General features: G+C 36.1%; 1 protein-coding gene across 1 annotated transcript in view; it reads left to right on the forward strand.

Annotated features, from left to right (window-relative positions):
* Positions 1 to 14,595, forward strand: part of LOC101736877 (glutamyl aminopeptidase-like) — a 28,434-nt gene extending 13,839 nt beyond the window's left edge. The window contains exons 5-13 of the mRNA NM_001282220.1: positions 447 to 703; positions 1,695 to 1,887; positions 2,727 to 2,913; positions 5,686 to 5,783; positions 9,130 to 9,318; positions 10,428 to 10,609; positions 11,646 to 11,768; positions 12,780 to 12,855; positions 13,949 to 14,595. Coding sequence (NP_001269149.1) covers positions 447 to 703; positions 1,695 to 1,887; positions 2,727 to 2,913; positions 5,686 to 5,783; positions 9,130 to 9,318; positions 10,428 to 10,609; positions 11,646 to 11,768; positions 12,780 to 12,855; positions 13,949 to 14,071 — 1,428 coding nt within the window. The 3' untranslated portion in view covers positions 14,072 to 14,595. The remainder of the gene's footprint in view (positions 1 to 446; positions 704 to 1,694; positions 1,888 to 2,726; positions 2,914 to 5,685; positions 5,784 to 9,129; positions 9,319 to 10,427; positions 10,610 to 11,645; positions 11,769 to 12,779; positions 12,856 to 13,948) is intronic.
* The last annotated feature ends 3,779 nt before the right edge of the window (positions 14,596 to 18,374 follow it).

Below are 18,374 nucleotides of genomic sequence, written 5' to 3' on the forward strand. Positions count from 1 at the left end.
ATTTGAACGTGATAACGTCATAAGAAAATACTGATGGAATGGTTTCATTTTTCACAAGAAAATTTTAATTTTATTTGTTTGATAGATATTTTTTATGGACAATTGACACCACATTCACTTTTCACTGAGCTTCATACTTGACGAAAACATGTAAATGTATTATTGTATAGCAGCTGTCCACGCGGATGCATCGCTCACTCAAGTAGGAGAGAGACAGATGTCGAACGCTGCCGAACACGGAGGCCGATTGTGCCTCTTTGTCGCTCGTTGCGCGCTCTCGCTTGCACTTCAAGCCTTAAATGGAACGCCTCATAGCGAGATAACGCCGCATGAGTCATATTTTTTCGTGCGTGCAGCCAGCTCCATCGAATTATAAGACGTTGTCACGTCAAAAAAACAGCATAGTAAAAACACACACCAAATACCAAATTTGTTTATCTTTTTAGAAAACATCAGAGCGTTATCCAAAAAGACTACAACCATTAGGTATATACGGATTGTCCATGAAACATAAAGCCATGGAAATCGACTGGCCCAGAAGTACTCCAGCATTGGAAGTTTTCAATGACACATTGGCCATAGAAATACCAGCTAGATACAAGGATTTGGTCACTATGAAAACTGGGACGCTTTTCTGGATGTTAGAAAATTGGATTGGACCAGAGAAATTTCATAATGCCTTAATCAAATACATTAATTCAAGGTACGTTTTTTTCGATTTTTAAACAAAACTTTATTAATATAGTACATGTACCCGTCCGCTTTGCTGGGCATTTAAAATTAACATTATTATTCTCACCCCCACATAAAATCCTTATGAGTAACGCCTCTCCAACTGGTGTAGGGAGTCCAACACTCATATAAATATTTTTATATTATTAGCCTATCCATTAAGTACACGTATTTTCTACATGGATAGCAAGTTTCAAGTCAATCGAATGCATGGTTCAGTAGTTATAACGGAACATCCGTAAAAACCACTGTAGATTTATATATTAGTATAGATTTTGTTTTAAAATGTCATAACAACATATAAGGTTTTAAAATTTCACCGTCTTTCGTCATATTAAAAAACTTTTAATTACTTTATAATTTATATATCTAAAAATAATTGGATATTAAAAAGAATGTGAAAATTAACAAAGAAAAAAATGTGAAGTTAATGTCATATTTGAAAAATTTACTGTGATTGCTAGGAAGCCGTTCTATTAATATATTATGAACCAGTAAAGGTTTTTTTACTTATATTTAAACGTTTTTTTTTTTGGTTAGATGGGTGGACGAGTTCACAGCCCACCTGGTTTTAAGTGGTTACTAGAGCCCATAGACATCTACAACGTAAATGCGCCACCCACCTTGAGATATAAGTTCTAAGGTCTCTGTATATGTAGTTAGTTACAACGGCTGCCCCGCCCTTCAAACCGAAACGCATTACTGCTTCAAGGCAGAAGTAGGCAGGGTGGTGGTACCTACCCGTGCGGATTCACAAGAGGCCCTACCACCAGTAATTACGCAAATTATAATTTTGCAAGTTTTGATTTTTACACGATGTTATTCCTTCACCGTGGAAGTCAATCGTGAACATTTGTTGAGTACGCATTTCATTAGAAAAATTGTAACCCGCCTGCGGGATTCGAACACCGTTGCATCGCTAGATCTAGATACGCTAATTTGCACCGGACGTTAATTTTCAGAAGAGGCAAGTACATATCCCTTCAAGATTTCCTGACGACGTTGGACCACGAGACGGTGGAATGCTCGTATCAGCTCTTCAACGGTTCCACGTCATCCAGGATACTCAGGTCTTGGTTCAGTCAGGCTGGATACCCTGTTATTAATGTGAGAGTTCTCAGAGATCGAACACCAAACGTTGTTCAACTGAATCAAGTGAGTTTTTTTTATTGGCCACAGCAGATTAAGATACATTTCATGATGCATGCTCATATCTATTTAATAATCGCATTAAATAATGTATTGTAATTTATTAATATTTTATTTGCATAATATTAATACTACTTATCCCTTAAGTGTCGGACAAAGGCGTGTTATGTCATAATTATTGAAGATTCAGTTCACAACTGACATATATTGTGACGTTATCTTATTTTCCTTATACATTTATCTTTACATATTATTTGTAACCTCTATAAGACTGATGACATAAATCTTAAAAAAGGTTATAATATGTTATACAGGTGACATAAATGGTATTTTGAATACTGAAACATTAGAAGAAGAAACATTAGACATATTAAAACATTTTTGAATATTTAAATATATGAAACATAAAAACTGGTGAAGCCATAGCTTTAAAAGTTGTTTCTCTTTATAGAGCAACCCAGTTTGGGCTATAGTTTAGCTGGGCTAAACTTTATTTTAATGTGAATAAAATAATAAATTATATATTTATTAAAACTTGGTCTATAAACGTAGATTATAAATATTGGATTTAAGTGTCTATTGAATTTCATCATTCGCATCTCTGGCTTAATTAGGTTGCGAAATTTGTTAATTATTCTTTCAGAGGAGATTCGGCTTCACGAATGAACACGCTAAATATTATTTTAATGTGAATAACATAATACCTACATTATATATTTTTTTAAACTTGGTCTATCAATGTAGATTTTAACTGTAATATTGTACTGGATTTAAGTGTCTATTGAATTTCATCATTCGCATCTCTGGCTTAATCGTAGTTGAAAATTTGTTAATTATTCTTTCAGAGGAGATTCAGCTTCAGGAATGAACACCATCGAGAGTTGGAGTACCTTATTCCCATTTCCTACACGATCCAGAACAGCAAGAACTGTTTCAATTGCTACAGGCCTCGTTTCGTTATTGGAAGTCAACCGTACACATTCATCGAAAACCTGGATGGGGGCTGGATTATCCTAAACAGCAATGGCTCAGGTAACTCAGTGTTAAGATTGAGGCATTTGTGTTAGTGCACCACACTGATTTGATCACAAATGAATTTTAACGAGGTCAAAGGTATATTTAGAAGATAAAATTGTAAACTGTCCAATGTAGGTGAGATATATTCCGACCTCGCCAAGGCTCCAAAGGCAACGAGCAGACTTACTTAGAACCAGATGTTGTTAGGTGATTACCGGCACTAACAGACATCAAACGTGATTGACCTCAAACAGCTTGAGTTATGAGGTCTCAATCATGTATAACGGCTTTCCTTACATTTATTTTCATTGCATATTGTTTTGGGAGTTGTTCGTGAATACGTGCTAGTTGCGTATTTCATGACAATAATAATATTCATGACAATAATATAAATTGGTATCTGCTTGTAGGGCTATAAGTGTACGTTGAGTGTCTTACCTATTATCCAACCAATAGTAAATAAGGTAAGTCTTCTTAAGGTAGCGTCAGAGTGCTACTTGGACAAAGCGTCACGACACGATAACCCTTTTATCGTGGCCGTCGCTAATTACATATCTGACTCAGGCAACGGGACAACGCAAAGCCGCCGTTGCTTACAACATGTTTGGTCGGACTCCCCCGATCTACTCTCGGTACTTTTAGGGCCTTCAAGCACCGGTCACCGTGTTTGTTGAATTCGTCAATTACGACGACGAGTTCTGTGAGTGAACTAGCCCAAGATACATACCTCTGAGTTTCTCGCCGGATCTTCTCAGTGGGTCGCGATTCCGATTCGGTTGTAGATTCTGCGAAGCACTGTTCTTGCTGGAGATGGTGTTAGCAAGTTCTCTCAGGTTGAGCCCGTAATTTCACATACCCGTTCGTGCGAAGCTAGAATAACCCTTTAAGCTACCTGCGAATAGGTAGGAAAAAAATATCAGCCACAGATACAATTGGGACAACATCGTTCGAAGCATGACGTAATTTCATTCGAAACAGATACGTCACGGACCTTGAACTAAAAAGTCGAGGAAACAACGCTTCCCGCCTCGTTATTTGCGTAGGGAAGTGATTCATTTAAAACACGATGAGATGAAGCTGCTCCCAAAATATACGTTTACCTTTAATTATGTAAGTTTCTAAATGACTCACAGAAGATGATCTTGAAATTCAAAATGGATAATACAGTAATTGTGTTCGAAAATATTTAGTTTATAATAACGCGTGTAAGTAAAGTTTTCGATCTTTCTAGATGGGTAATGGTAATGATTAACTATGGGCTTCGATAATCGTTTAACATTGATAAGGTGAGAACTCGTTTACTTATCAGAGCAAAGAAAGATAGGAAGACCTGCTTAAAGACAATAAGGTTAACCAAAGATAAAAATATAAAATTAGAGATGCAGTTGTATTTTTTTTTATTCGCCAATTACAAGTATATGTAATATTGAAATTAGTGTAAATCAATGAAATGACTATTTAAATTTTTGAAAATAAAACTTATAATAATAATTAAATTTTATCATAAATATATTCTTTTTTTAAATTGATTTTCATCGGCTGGTCCTCTAATAGAACAGCATTAGTAGCAATTACGGAAGAAATCGATCATGGCAAATATTTTTACGATTGACTATTATTCACCAACACTTGTACGCTCCGTATGTAGTGCTCTCATAAACAATTTTAATCGCAAAATGAAGTAATGGACTTAAAATCGGAATGTAATCGCGAATGTCTGAGTCCTTGGCCGAACGCTCAATGTGAGCGATCTATTTTTGTGAAGCCAAAGTCAGTTCGTAACGTAAACAGAACGATACATTACCGAGAAATTATTCCATTTTTTCGCTCTTATTGTTCAGTAGGAAAATAGTCATAGAAACAGTCTCTTAAGTAAAACCCAAAAGAAATATAGTGGGGCGTGTAAGTACCCAACTGTGGGGGCACGATTACTGATGTATTTTAGAATAATACTATCGCGAATGGTAATCATGTTTTTGGAAGGACGATTCAATATTATATTATTGTATGCGATTAAATACTACTACTACTACTACTACATACTACACAAACATTCAACATACGACAGATACTAAGCATAAATTTGTCCAATTTTTTTTGGTAAGGTAAGGCGGCACTGTTGTTATGTTATATTGATTATGGAGTCGATGGAGAGGCATTTAAATTTAAAAAAATGGTATTATCTCATAATTGCAACCAGAGATGCAATAAAATAAACAAATGGACAGCATATGATGTAAAAATTCATCAGGTACAGGACTCATTCTGAAATTTTGGATCAAAGGTGCTCAACCGATCTCAATCAAATTAAAATTGACTGATTTGGAATCGAATGTCAACGATAAAATACAAATCTATCTCTTAGGTTTATGAAAATACAAATCATTATTATCGTTATGGTTATGACAGGTGAAGTATGCTAAGTTACATACTTGTGAAACTATTTACGTTCCATCGAGAACCTTTTTCTTAATTTTTTAAAGACTCAATTATGAAAATATTAAACATTTAGTGGCAATTCCCAATAAAGAATCTGGAATTGATCACACATGATTATCTGGCACTTAATTGGGATTCTCTGTACCGTGGAATCCATCAACTAATACAAACTTATATATAGTGATATAAACAAATGTATGGGTAATAATAACACCCAGCCTAAGAGCAAACAAAACTATTAGCTAGACGAATGTCGTTAATTAGTGTTCATAAATGATTTCGCAATTCATTTTGTTCTTTTAAATTGTAAGTATGTAGCTACAAAATAATTCTATGATTTAATTCCAGGTTACTATCGCGTGAATTATGACTCTGACAGTTGGTTGCTGATTGCCAAGACTCTTGTCGAAGATCATCAATCTATTGAAGAAATGACTAGATCTCAAGTAAGTGTACGAACACCAGATTAATTTGCCGAATTTGGCTACTATTTAGAACGTCTCATCTTTATAGTCTAGTGCTGGCCCTAGGGTATGCGAGGGACAGAGGGGGGTAGCTAAAATTGTTTTTCATATGCTGCGGATAACATAACATAAACAATATTAAACAAAAATAATTAACACAGGTTAAATGTTGAATGAATAATCGAGTTATCAAACAAATGATGTAGGACAGGTCAGTGTGTCAACTGCAGATCACTATGTTTCATAATAATGTTATTCAAAATTCATAATCTAAAACAATCAGATTATGTTTTTGCAATTGAAGTATTACGAACACAAAGTTTAGTTTAATTACAATTTTTCCAAAAGACTTTACGCATGACGTATTACGCAGGTACAAATAACTCTTTGTTAATTGCTAAAATGACTGGATGAGCTCACGGCCCACCTGTTGTTAAGTGGTCACTGGAGCTGACAGATATCAGCAACGTAAATGCCGCCACGCCATCTATATATTAATACGTGAAGTAAAAACTTTGTATCCCTTTTTACGAAAATTGCGCGGACGGAGGAGTATGAAATTTTCCACACTTATAGAGAATATAGAGAAGAAGTGCACAATGCTAATATTTTTTTTAAATAATGCATAAAAGATGCATTTAATCATTAAAAAAAAATATACACACACTACATACCATGTATTTGACGCACACACGCATGCATACTATTTATTGTCAAACTTTGGTTCTTGACGTCTGTTGCCAAATTGAGAATAGATTAAATATTGTTTGTCTTTATTTTTTATAATGTAATCTTGGCGAAATTTGTGATTATAGAAGTAAAAAATACAATCATAATAGAGTACAAACTTACAATTCCAATTAATTATAGTCGAATTTCGACTACTGCGGGTCCTCTAGCAACACTCTGTCACCAGTATTTACGAATAACAATAATTTTTGCGGCTTTAATTTTTATTACACGATGTTATTCCTTCACCGCGAAAGTCAATCGTGAACATTTGTCAAGTCCGTATTTCATTAGAAAATTTGGTATCCGTCTGCGAGATTCGAACAAAGGCACTTTCGCGTTGCTTGATACGAATGCATTGGGCGTCTGAACTCGCAGGCCACGACGACTTCATGGGAGCCTCACTGTCGCGTGAAACTAATCTTGAAATTATTTGTCTATTAAACATGCAATGCTGAAAACAGCACTTTCCGAACTATGTTTAAAGTAGGAACAAGCTTTGGTCATAAGGCTACGGAAAAGAACAAGATATGGAATTCAGTTCACACCGTGATGGTTGGGCATCGCAAAAATTCTTTTGAAAACTGTAAACGACTAATTTAAATATAGTTTTATTAATTATTTTTTATTGCATAGATGTGGATCAGCTCACAGCTCACCTGGTGTTAAGTGTTTACCGGAACCCATAGACATCTACAACGTAAATGCCGCCACCCACCTTGAGATATGAGTTCTAAGGTCTCAGCACGGCTGCCCCGCCCTTCAAGGCGAAACGTATTCGTGCTTCACGGCAGAAATAAATGAGCTACATATTTTCATTATACAAACTAGCCGTTTAGTAGTAGCAGTGGTTGGCAACCTTGTCAACCGAAAGAGCCAAATACAACACAGTTGAAATTTATTGAAAGAGCCATTTCTTAACGTATATTTTTATGGCTTTGTGTTTCAAAAACCCCACTTAACGAGTGCATGCTCCAAACCTCAGTTCGTCACCCCCGATTACTCTCTTTAGTCAATCCATACCCTGGGCCAGGAAGGTCAAGTACCTGGGCGTTACCCTGGATGGATCGATGACATTCCGCCCGCATATAAAATCAGTCCGTGACCGTGCCGCGTTTATTCTCGGTAGACTCTACCCCATGATCTGTAAGCGGAGTAAAATGTCCCTTCGGAACAAGGTGACACTTTACAAAACTTGCATAAGGCCCGTCATGACTTACGCGAGTGTGGTGTTCGCTCACGCGGCCCGCACACACATAGACACCCTTCAATCTCTACAATCCCGCTTTTGCAGGTTAGCCGTCGGAGCTCCGTGGTTCGTGAGGAACGTTGACCTGCACGACGACCTGGGCCTCGAATCTATACAGAAATACATGAAGTCAGCGTCGGAACGGTACTTCGATAAGGCTATGCGTCATGATAATCGCCTTATCGTAGCCGCCGCTGACTACTCCCCGAATCCTGATCATGCAGGAGCCAGTCACCGTCGACGCCCTAGACACGTCCTTACGGATCCATCAGATCCAATAACCTTTGCACTAGACGCCTTCAGCTCTAGGAGCAGGCTTAGGGACCTCGGTAACCGTACTCGTCGAACTCGACAAAGAGTTCGCCGTGCAACCTAACCCATGAATCAGCTCGCTGAGTTTCTCGCCGGATCTTCTCAGCGGGTCGCGATTCCGATCCGGTAGTAGATTCATTCGCGAAGCAGCTACTCTTGAGTTGTTAGGTCTCCTTCGGAGGCGCTCGGGCAGCTGTTAGCAAATCCCACCCCTCCTGGCTGAGCCTTTGCTCGCCCACCTGTCCTGGTGAAACTGGAAAGGCCTCCGGGCCACCAGTAATCCTTCAATCATAAAAAAAAAACCTCAGTTCGTGAACTATGGAAGACACCCGTCAAGGCTTTAATAAACAAGGATTCCACATGACCACTACCTGCTCTGCCAACAGTAACCGTCCATGATGATGCTGTTTCAAAAATGTTTACTCATCTCTTACAAGAAAACATAATCTATACTAATATTATAAAGCTGAAGAGTTTGTTTGTTTGAATGCGCTAATCTCAAGAACTACTACTGGTCCGGTTTGAAAAATTCTTTCAGTGTTAGATAGCCCATTTATCGAGGAATAGCATATTATGCTATATAACATCACGGTAAGATTAGTGCGAGCGGAGCACCAATAAAGAAGGTTTTTTTTCCTTTCCTTTCGAGAGCTTCCACTGCGTGCGCTGCGGAAACGGTTAAACTTTTGCTAAAGAAATGTATGAGAGAATTGTTCCTCTTTAAAAGATCTAAAAAAAAGTCCGTGACACCATATATCTATATATTAAGGTTTGCACACTATAACGTTTTTTATGTTAAACAAATTTGTTCTAAAATAAAGCATTATTTGTGAACGCGGATGAAGTCGCGGGCAAAAGCTAGTAATAAATAATAATATTCCGTTCCAAAACTAAATATTTCGCGGGAAAGCCGCAACTGAGGAGTCCATGAGCCACGGGTTGCCGACCACTGGTATAAAGTAGTACAGTTCTACAACCAGTTAATGTAGAGCATTTGTTAACGACGATTTCATGACAGATCCCATTCGTTTTTTTCAGATAGTCAACGATGTATTCGCTCTGTATGTGTCTGGGAACTTGGACATGTCTATAGCTATGCAGGTTTTGGCGTACCTCGATAAAGAGACCAGTCTTGCTGTATGGGACAGCGTAATATCGGGGTACGAGCTGCTGAAGCTGGAAGGAGCAGCTTGTAATATGACCAAGTACATATATTGGGAATGGTCGGTGAGTACGTCTTGTGGGCTTAAAGGATAGTTTTTTGAAAGGCTACGAGAGGCAGATGAGATTTAATAGACCCAGAGACCCAGTTGTATTATTTATTATTCTTAAAATGCGAAAATTCACAATATGGCCATAAAATTGGAGTGTCTGTTTGTAATATTAAACTATCCACTTTTTACTACATGGATGTATTGCCATATACCGTACCGTACCGTATATTGGTGTATGTATACCAATATAACATTTTTTACAATTTTTGTCTGTCTGTCTGCCTGTCTCGTTGTTCCAGCTTATCTCTCGAACGGCCAGACCGATTTTGATGAGAATTTCACTGATAGGTAGCTGATGATTTAAGGAGTAGCTTAGGCTACTTTTTAGACTAGCTTCACCCCGCGGCGTCACCCGCGGTACGACAATTACCGCGGGTAACATCGCGGGACTCAGCTATCAATAATACATTTTAATATTTCCGAAGCGAAGCTAAGACGAGTCGCTACTTCATAATAAATTGTATTGACGAGCTCATTGGCCGCTTGTTAATTGTTACACAGGTAACGGTAAAAGTAAGGGAAGCTTTGATTGCCGGATTTGGCTAATAATATCTCTACATAATCACATGGTGTGTTTTCTTTTTGAAAACTACCTGGTCCAGCCGAGACTATCAGATCGGATATCAGCAAGATGAAGAAGATATTGTATTTATAAACGAGTTCATAAAGCTGTCCTTATGTGGTTACTGGAGCTCATAGAAATCAGCAACGCAAATGCCACCACCGCCTTAAAACATGAGCTCTATGTCTCAGGTTCAAAGTAAAACGGCCCGACTTTTCGCGTCGAAACGCATTACTGCTTCACGGCTGAATCATGCAAGCTGGTAATACCTACCCGTGTGGTACAGCCCACTGAGTTTCTCGCCGGATCTTCTCAGTGGGTCGCGTTTCCGATCCGGTGGTAGATTCTGCGAAGCACTGCTCTCGCTAGGGTGAAGCTGAAATAGCCTCTCAATGCTATCAGCATAGGTAGGAAAAAAATCCCGTTTGGGGATTCACAATGCGCCCTACCTCTAAAAAGTGTACATGATAGTTGATGTAATGTGTTTATTTCTCCTACAGGATTTCATGAAGCAGAAGATACCGACTATATACAATGGCCTAATTAAGAATCTCGATCAGCAAACAGATGTAAGGCTGCTCCGCAACAAAGTCATTACATTCGCAGCTGAACTAGAATATGAACAGTGCTTGACACAGTTGCGCCGGATGTATCAGGAGACGCGCAGAGATCCAAAACGCATGTAAGTGACTCGATACAGAAAAACATTTGACATTTAAGACAATAAGACGTAAAATGAATTTTGTATTGGCTGGTCTAGGGTATGGTAGGCAGCGGCTTGGCTCTCCTCCTGGCATTGCTAATGTCCATGAGCGATGCTAACTGCTTACCGTCAAGTGGGCCGTATGCTGGTCAGCCTACAAATGCAATTAAAAAAAAACATTTGTAATGTACTCCGTTTTATCGTAAAGCAATTGAGATATCAGTTTTATTTTGAAGATTTTTTTGTTTTAAAAGAGATCCGAGTAAATGCATTTTTAAATTTTTTAAATAACATAGCCTATTCAGTAATAAGTTTATCATTATACTAAAATAACATATAGATAAAAAGAATAAGTATAAGTCATGTACATCTAGAAAAACATTATGATTATTCAGTGACGTCTTTAATGTATCAAAATTCACTGACTTTAATTGTACGGTAGTATATTTTTTAGGGTATGTAGTATATTTATTACACATACTATACATATATAGGTATATTATATTCAGAGATTAGCTGATAAATTACGATCTGACCTCGATGAAAATGCACGGTATTTACAGGCAGTACGTAGGTATTAAACTGTAGTTTTTGTTACACCCCATAATTAGTTTTGTTGTAGTATCAAAAGAAAATTTATTGACCGATTCAAGAAATTCCGTAACGAAAATAAAACCTAACACCCTCCACTCCGCCTACCATGTAGCTCGCGTTCAACGCATTCACACGTTGCGCTTGTGTAGTGTTTGTGAATAAGCGCGCGGCATGAGGTCGCACTGTATGCGTATCATGAAAAGTCTGCCCATCTCTCTCGTGCGTTCTAGCTTATGAGTGTGAAGGGGACAGCTAATGTTTTGCTTTTGTTAATGTTTATAAATATAGCGTGGGGTTATTTTGTTTTAATATTAAATTATTATTGTCTTATTAATTAATATAATTGCATAAGTCGATAAAAATGCTATGCAATAGCTTTACTGCGGCAGACCCCGAGTGTCACACGTGTTTTTTATTCCAGTCTCGATCCAGACGCAAGACGTGGATGTTACTACGTCCTTTTGAACGACACAAACAGTCACCTCCGGTTCAAAAAACTTAGCGGTATCGAGGAAGAAGACCGGAATTCCGTTGAAAACAGAATGTAAGTTTTTGTCGAACATTACTTCTTTTAAATGAAGTGGGCTCACGTGCTCTACTATAACACCAATAATTACACTTTATTACCTTTGCTTGATAGCACGATACTGTTCCATTTTGAAAATGTCGTAAGCGAGATTCTGACACCTGTCAAATGTCTTGTGTTGTATGATAGCTGCTTACTACTTACTGCAAACTTATGCCCTAAAAATATTATCTAAAGTAGTACACTAAAGCCTTTTGTTTTTATACTTAGATGGCTGGACGAGCTCACAGCCCACCTGGTGTTAAGTGGTTACTGGAGCCCATAGACATCTACAACGTAAATGCGCCACCCGTCTTGAGATATAAGTTCTAAGGTCTCAAGTATAGTTACAACGGCTGCCCCCACTCTTCAAACCGAAACGCATTACTGCTTCACGGCAGAAATAGGCAGGGTGGTGGTACCTACCCGCGCGGCCTCACAAGAGGTCCTACCACCAGTATAATCGTGCTATAGAAGAGTATGTTACATTATTGGCAGCAGAAATTATTTACTCTCCCAAAAATGTATCTTATACCTTTAAATGAGAAATTCTTGTATATATATATATAATCTGAATCTCGGAAACGGCTCCAACGATTTTTATAAAATTTAGTATACAGGGGATTTCGGGGGCGATAAATTTAGCTACGATTTATTTTCAGAACATATTGTTTTATTCGTGTTTTAAATAATTAACTTTTTTGATGTCTTCCCGACATCTATTAGCGAATAATAATACTATTTTTCATAATTTCAACTAACTGCTTTAAGAAACAATAACACTAAAGCTATTTCAGCAGATGGCGCTGTTAAGCCACTTATCCAAAAAAAAAAACGAGCAAAGCTGAGTATCTTTTAGTTAGTAAAATTAAATAATACCATAATACTAATAAATAGTATAATTAAATAATACATTATTCTAATCAGACCAGGTTCAATTAACTCATCCGCATTAGTAAACTTCTAAACGATCAAACTCGTATGTTTCAGACGCGAAAATAACAGATTCCTCATCAGGATACCGTACGGAGAACCCAGACCGTTGCCTATTATATCATCTGAAAGTGTAAGTAATAATAAACACACTAAAATTTCATTGGAACGTGTACAATAAGATGTATTTAAAACGCAACATAAACAATTCTAATATCTTCCCAATTATAAATATATGAGTAGATAGATTAGTAAATTTGTGCACTCTGTTGTAATATCCTACAATTGCTCAATAACTACAAGTAAGTTAACAAACCTATCAAGGTTTGTGTAGTAAAGCCAGTAAGGTTAACTTTTTTTTTCTTACCTAAGCTAATAAATAGCTTTGAGAGGCTATTTCAGCGTAACCTTAACTAGTAGATGAGCTCACGGGGCTCAAACCTGACGTTGTTGCTAACACGAACCCTAGCAAGAGCCGTGCTTCGCAGAATCTACCGCCGGATCGGAAACGCGACCCACTGAGAAGATCCGGCGAGAAACTCAATGGGCTAAGGTTAACGATTATCTAACGATACAGGAATGTAGTATTCGCTCCAAGCCGTTTAATATATTTAATTAAAATTTTATGTACTTCTCGTATTTTTATTACCAAAAAAAAAGAAAACATTTGCAAACGCAATTCACACGTGGTAGAAGTGAAACCTTCAAAAATTAAAATACAACTATCCTAAATGTCTAAGTATATGTAAAATTTTGTCATTAGTAAATAATTGTAAATCGTCTTTTATAGTATGAGGTAGCGCCCTCTGTGAATTGATATTTTAACTTCACGTATAATCCTAAATTAAAATTCACTACAAGAAGTTTCATACACACGTTAGTATTAAAAAATCTCATAGATGGCGCTGTATTAAAAAAAAAACACTACACTGAGAACGTCTAATGTGTTCTATCTCGTTCTCTCGCCGGCTGAATCCCATACATTTATGTGTTTGTGTCTCTATGGACTTATTTTTTCGTTTCATCGAGTTTGAAAGAAGTTTCACTTCAAAAAATCCACGTTCAGTCTATTTCGTTGATACTTATCAAGATTGGGGATTTTCTTTCGAATCAGCGGCAAAGTTAATATTTTGTGGTTACAAATCCTTCATAGATAATAATTTAAGATAATTTAAGTTGAAATTAATTTAATTTCAATAGTAAATGTTTTTTTTTTAACGTTTCAGCCATTATCTTCGACTACGCCTGAGCCGGTACCAGACAAGATCGTAATGCCCGACGCGTCCACAAGCAACTTATCTTCTATAATATTTGTAGTCGCTTCAATACTGATACTGAGGCTGTTTTGATTAACTAACGAACTGTAAACAAAAGTTCTTCAAATTCTGTTATTTTCAACGGATATTTCAATAATAAATCTGTCAATGAATACGCTGGAAGCGCAATCACTTTATTACATTATTACGCAAATGCACCGTAATGTATTATGAATAGCAAGCTACCAGGTGTGAGCTTTCTTGAATAAGCTTGGTGCTATAGTTGTAAAAAACAAAGCTAATCAAATATTAGTAGACTGCTTTTGATGTTAGATATACTTTGAATAATTTCAATGTTATAGATTAATTAATTTATTATACAACTAATTTAATGTTCAGTCGCTAGTGTTTGTTAACTTTTAACAGAACTGTAGTCTTTCCCAGTGAATTCTAAATGACATCTAACCTTCTAGTCTGAAATGGTAACACTGGTGGTAGGACCTCTTGTGAGTGCGCACGGGTAGGTACCACCACCCTACCTATTTCTGCTGTAAAGCAGTAAAGCGTTACGGTTTGAAGGGTGGGGCAGCCGTTGTAACTATGCTTGAGACCTTAGAACTTATATCTCAAGGTGGGTGGCGCATTTACGTTGTAGATGTCTATGGGCTCCAGTAACCACTTAACACCGGGTGGGCTGTGAGCTCATCCACCCATCTAAGCAATAAATAAATAAAACATGAAGCAATCATGCATTCCAGTTTGACGGGAAGGATAATTTCGTTGGGCACAGAAATTAGTTCTTAAATTCTTTCTCTTGTTCTTTTCCACGTTGAGCTTATGGAGTACATTGGGGGCTATGAGCTACCCACCTAGAATTATATAAAAAAAATCACTAAATACTTTGCTTTTGACTGATATCAAATCATTATGCTATACTCAGTACAACATCACATAAATACATTACGGTGTATATTATTCAAATATTAAGGTAATTCGGTTAATACTCAAAACAGTACAGTGGGATGCGTGATTGTTTTACATAAAATAGAAATTCTTTGACTTTGTGACAGTAACGAATTATAAAATTCTTAATTTTGCTTTTCGTTGACGATTCTCCATCTTTTTTAAAGTCGCTTTAAGACTTAAACTTGTTTAGAATTAACATATATCTTTTAATTCTAGTCACAAATGTAGTGGGAGCTATCATAGAATAAAACTGCGCTAACGTAATATTCAAGATACTTTCGCAAATGTACAAGTTCTGAAAATAAAGTCATCGGTCAACACGTGGAGAAAATGTAATATTTACAACTATTAGTCAGTCTCGTTTCTATTGTAATGTTTGCGATCTGACCTCCGTTATTGGGTTCGTTACTGCTTGTTGACCATAGACTCGTTTTAATATTTCTTAGGCATTGGCGATGATGTTTTATTTAAACAGTAAAGAAGCTGGTATATAATTTCAAGTTTTTTTTTTTAAACTATATATTTTTAATTTCTGCCTCAATGAGTTCTGATTTTTTTTCAAGCAATTTTAATTCAATTCTTTTCAATTTCAATTCTTTTTTTTCATTGCCAGTTAAATAGATATTGCCAGCAAAATAGATGGTTAAATTTTACTATAATTAATCTAAATTAAATACTGCGAATAAAATAAATTCTAATTTTAAGAATTATAATTTATTTAAATGTAACATGTACATATCACATAAAATATAATATTAATGTGCCTTAGTCAACTAAAAATTTTACACTTTTACATTAAAAAATATTTATAGATATAATTTATGTTTAAGTTAATTTTAATGAAAATATGAAGCAAGAGGACGCGTTTGCTTCACATTTCTTTTATTTCATATTATACTTAATTTAACTTATTTACATTTGGATTAAAATAAACATTAAAATTAATATTGAATAAATTGTTTTATTAATTAACGTAATTTTATACTAATAAATAGTATAATTAAATAATACATTATTCTAATCAGACCAGGTTCAATTAACTCATCCGCATTAGTAAACTTCTAAACGATCAAACTCGTATGTTTCAGACGCGAAAATAACAGATTCCTCATCAGGATACCGTACGGAGAACCCAGACCGTTGCCTATTATATCATCTGAAAGTGTAAGTAATAATAAACACACTAAAATTTCATTGGAACGTGTACAATAAGATGTATTTAAAACGCAACATAAACAATTCTAATATCTTCCCAATTATAAATATATGAGTAGATAGATTAGTAAATTTGTGCACTCTGTTGTAATATCCTACAATTGCTCAATAACTACAAGTAAGTTAACAAACCTATCAAGGTTTGTGTAGTAAAGCCAGTAAGGTTAACTTTTTTTTTCTTACCTAAGCTAATAAATAGCTTTGAGAGGCTATTTCAGCGTAACCTTAACTAGTAGATGAGCTCACGGGGCTCAAACCTGACGTTGTTGCTAACACGAACCCTAGCAAGAGCCGTGCTTCGCAGAATCTACCGCCGGATCGGAAACGCGACCCACTGAGAAGATCCGGCGAGAAACTCAATGGGCTAAGGTTAACGATTATCTAACGATACAGGAATGTAGTATTCGCTCCAAGCCGTTTAATATATTTAATTAAAATTTTATGTACTTCTCGTATTTTTATTACCAAAAAAAAAGAAAACATTTGCAAACGCAATTCACACGTGGTAGAAGTGAAACCTTCAAAAATTAAAATACAACTATCCTAAATGTCTAAGTATATGTAAAATTTTGTCATTAGTAAATAATTGTAAATCGTCTTTTATAGTATGAGGTAGCGCCCTCTGTGAATTGATATTTTAACTTCACGTATAATCCTAAATTAAAATTCACTACAAGAAGTTTCATACACACGTTAGTATTAAAAAATCTCATAGATGGCGCTGTATTAAAAAAAAAACACTACACTGAGAACGTCTAATGTGTTCTATCTCGTTCTCTCGCCGGCTGAATCCCATACATTTATGTGTTTGTGTCTCTATGGACTTATTTTTTCGTTTCATCGAGTTTGAAAGAAGTTTCACTTCAAAAAATCCACGTTCAGTCTATTTCGTTGATACTTATCAAGATTGGGGATTTTCTTTCGAATCAGCGGCAAAGTTAATATTTTGTGGTTACAAATCCTTCATAGATAATAATTTAAGATAATTTAAGTTGAAATTAATTTAATTTCAATAGTAAATGTTTTTTTTTTAACGTTTCAGCCATTATCTTCGACTACGCCTGAGCCGGTACCAGACAAGATCGTAATGCCCGACGCGTCCACAAGCAACTTATCTTCTATAATATTTGTAGTCGCTTCAATACTGATACTGAGGCTGTTTTGATTAACTAACGAACTGTAAACAAAAGTTCTTCAAATTCTGTTATTTTCAACGGATATTTCAATAATAAATCTGTCAATGAATACGCTGGAAGCGCAATCACTTTATTACATTATTACGCAAATGCACCGTAATGTATTATGAATAGCAAGCTACCAGGTGTGAGCTTTCTTGAATAAGCTTGGTGCTATAGTTGTAAAAAACAAAGCTAATCAAATATTAGTAGACTGCTTTTGATGTTAGATATACTTTGAATAATTTCAATGTTATAGATTAATTAATTTATTATACAACTAATTTAATGTTCAGTCGCTAGTGTTTGTTAACTTTTAACAGAACTGTAGTCTTTCCCAGTGAATTCTAAATGACATCTAACCTTCTAGTCTGAAATGGTAACACTGGTGGTAGGACCTCTTGTGAGTGCGCACGGGTAGGTACCACCACCCTACCTATTTCTGCTGTAAAGCAGTAAAGCGTTACGGTTTGAAGGGTGGGGCAGCCGTTGTAACTATGCTTGAGACCTTAGAACTTATATCTCAAGGTGGGTGGCGCATTTACGTTGTAGATGTCTATGGGCTCCAGTAACCACTTAACACCGGGTGGGCTGTGAGCTCATCCACCCATCTAAGCAATAAATAAATAAAACATGAAGCAATCATGCATTCCAGTTTGACGGGAAGGATAATTTCGTTGGGCACAGAAATTAGTTCTTAAATTCTTTCTCTTGTTCTTTTCCACGTTGAGCTTATGGAGTACATTGGGGGCTATGAGCTACCCACCTAGAATTATATAAAAAAAATCACTAAATACTTTGCTTTTGACTGATATCAAATCATTATGCTATACTCAGTACAACATCACATAAATACATTACGGTGTATATTATTCAAATATTAAGGTAATTCGGTTAATACTCAAAACAGTACAGTGGGATGCGTGATTGTTTTACATAAAATAGAAATTCTTTGACTTTGTGACAGTAACGAATTATAAAATTCTTAATTTTGCTTTTCGTTGACGATTCTCCATCTTTTTTAAAGTCGCTTTAAGACT

The sequence above is a fragment of the Bombyx mori genome, chromosome 9 (genome assembly GCF_030269925.1).
Source record: "Bombyx mori chromosome 9, ASM3026992v2".
NCBI classification, from domain to species: domain Eukaryota; kingdom Metazoa; phylum Arthropoda; class Insecta; order Lepidoptera; family Bombycidae; genus Bombyx; species Bombyx mori.